This window comes from Microtus ochrogaster, chromosome 1 (assembly GCF_000317375.1).
Source record: "Microtus ochrogaster isolate Prairie Vole_2 chromosome 1, MicOch1.0, whole genome shotgun sequence".
Taxonomy (NCBI): domain Eukaryota; kingdom Metazoa; phylum Chordata; class Mammalia; order Rodentia; family Cricetidae; genus Microtus; species Microtus ochrogaster.
The window spans coordinates 93,710,851-93,713,513 of record NC_022009.1 but is presented as its reverse complement, the minus strand read 5'-3'; the positions used below and the strand labels follow the sequence as shown (position 1 = coordinate 93,713,513).

The 2,663-nt window shown below is 40.0% G+C and overlaps 1 protein-coding gene across 4 annotated transcripts in view; it reads right to left on the bottom strand.

Annotated features, from left to right (window-relative positions):
- The window catches only part of Abhd18 (abhydrolase domain containing 18), a 40,663-nt gene that overhangs the window by 15,977 nt on the left and 22,023 nt on the right, over positions 1–2,663 (bottom strand). For 2 of the 4 annotated variants that reach the window (XM_026782856.1, XM_026782860.1), the window contains exons 4-5: positions 1,452–1,530; positions 1,284–1,368 (exon numbers count right to left, since the gene is read on the bottom strand). In XM_026782856.1, coding sequence (XP_026638657.1) covers positions 1,284–1,368; positions 1,452–1,530 — 164 coding nt within the window. Of the gene's footprint in view, positions 1–822; positions 893–1,283; positions 1,369–1,451; positions 1,531–2,663 lie in introns of those variants that run through there. The other 2 variants (XM_026782865.1, XM_026782873.1) reach the window with 2 other exon arrangements.

Genomic DNA, 2,663 nt, shown 5'->3' with positions numbered 1-2,663 from the left:
AAACCCTGTCTCGAAAAACCAAAAAAAAAAAAAAAAAAAAATTACTTTTGTCTGGAGCTAAACTGATTCTCAGTCATTTGCACTCAGTTCCCCTTTCACAGGAGCTTTCCAAATACTGTGTTTGTCATGTAAGAAACACTGGTAATTGAACTTTACATTTCTTTTATTACTAGGTATGTTGTGTATCAGTTCATTTTCTTCTATGAATAGTCTAATGTCATCTTGAAAATTAAGTATTGTTCTAGATCTTCACCTTTACTATAAATATATTTGGAAATGATCATTTCTTTAATAGCGAACATTTGACTTATTAAGTCCAGCATAAGAACCTCAAGAAATATAAGAAATACAATACAATTTATCATTATTATAAATAGCATTAAAATATTATGTTAGTCTCACTATGAAGCCTAAGCTGGCTTTAACTCACAACCTTCCTGCTTCAACCTCCTGAGCATCTGGAATGATAGGAAAGAGACACCATATATGATGCATTCTTTACTTATTTTGAGACAGGTAGCTCTGGCTGTCTTAGAAATTGCTATGTAGACTAGGCTGGCCTCAAACTCAGAGATCTGCCTGCCTTTGCCTCCAAAGTGCTGGGATCAAAGGCATCGTCCACCACCACCACACCTGGCCTTTATATTTTTTATATATATTCTTTTGGCCGGGATTTTTTTGTAGCTCAGGCTGGTCTTGAACTCCTGATTGCTACTTTTCATTACATTTCCTTTTAAAAGGTGTAAAATAATCTTACATTCTTGATTTTTAAATATTTTCGGACCTTATACTGGATTTAACTAGTTTTGAAAAGTTAGTTACCACTGGGGCTGGAGAGCTGGTTCAGCAGTGGAGAGCACTGGATGTTCTCCTAGGGTACCTGGGTTCAATTCTCAGTACCACAAGGCAGCTCACAACTGTAGTATCAGTTCCAGGGGATCTGGCGCCCTCTTCTGGTCTCCACAAACACTGAGCACACATATGGTACACAGACATATGTGCAGGACAAATACCCATACACATAAAATAAAATAAGTAATTCTTGCTGGGTGGTGGTGGTACACACCTTTAATCCAGCACTTGGAGGCAGAGGCAGGTGAATCTCTGTGAGTTCGAGGCCAGCCTGGTCTACAACAGCTAGTTCCAGGACAGGCTCTAAAACTACAAAGAAACCCTGTCTCAGAAAATAATTGAAAAAAAAAAAGCACTACTGATTATTCTTTTGAAGAGTAAATATATAAATAAAGATATAAAGAAACTTTTAAAATAGAACAAAAGGATATAATAAGGGTTTTCTAGCAACAATGAAGCCATTCGGGCCTCCTTAATCATAGGACGAGCCATGAGAGTCCTGCGCCTCCAGTAATGCTAAGGAGAGAGATGGCACACTTAGAACACAATAGCAAGTGCTGAGAAGACGTGCTGAGGGTTTCCTAGAGTTGAAGTCTTACATGGTCTCCTGTTCCAGCCAGATGAATGCACACAGGTCTGTATCTGCTGTTCCATTCCTTAGGCACAATAAATTGGAACCTATAAAAAAAAAGAAATGAAACCTTCCTTAATGAGCTTTAGCTACAAACTATACATATATAGTTAATTTATGGAGAGGGTCTTGCCACAGCTCAGGCTGGCCTCAACCTTGTGGTCCTCCTCCCAACTGAGCATCCCAATTGCTCGGGTTACATGTGTGACTCATCATGCCTGGCTCTAAACTTTCAATTTAAAATCTCTAACAGGAAGGGCCAGTGGATTTACATTTACTTACTTATTTTTGTATGTATATGTACATGTGTAGGTGTGCCCCGATGCAAGTCAAAGACAAGAGATGCAAGCAAGTGTATGTTAGTTCCACCAATGTAAAGATTGGGGAGGTGGCTCAGTTGGTGGAAAGCTCCCTTCACATGCAAAGGTCTGGGTCCAATCTCCAGCAAAACATAAAACTGGCCATAAGCTCATATTCCTACAATTCTACACTCAGGAACCAGAGGCAGGAGGATCAGAAGTACAAATCAATCCTCAGCTACACAGCATAGATGAGACCATCTTAAAAAAATAAATAGATAATAAGCCAGGTGTGGTATTCATTTGTGTCCCCAGTACTGGAGAAGTAGAGTCAGGCAGATCCTTGAGTTTTGCTGTCCAGCTAGCCTAGTCTAATCTGTAAACGCTAGGTCCTTGAGATACATTTTAAGAAAAAAGGTGGATAATTCTTGCACAACAATATGGGAGGTGAACCTATGGCTACCACCCACATGTGGATCCATATACCAACCCCCACCCCCACATCCTAGGTAAGATAATGTAGCACGAGTAATAAAAACCCAGAGATGGATATTGGGGTTCAATTTGAAGATCAGAAAAGCAAAGCAGCTAGTCACTGGCTCTTACCACTACCTCAAACTGAAATGGTGATCCTACTTCCACAAATCCTCAGAATGAGACTGAGTGTGAGACCTGTCTCCTCCCATTTTATATTTCTCTCTAGTGCTGGGATTAAAGGCCTGTACCACCACCCGGCCTCTAAGGCTAATTAGTGTGGTTGCTGGGATTAAAGGTATACACAAAGAGGCTTTTCTTGTTTTGTTTTGTTTTTAAACAGGATTTTAATATATAGCCCTTGCCTGCCTGGGACTTAGAGAGCCATCTGCATGTCTTCCAAGCGC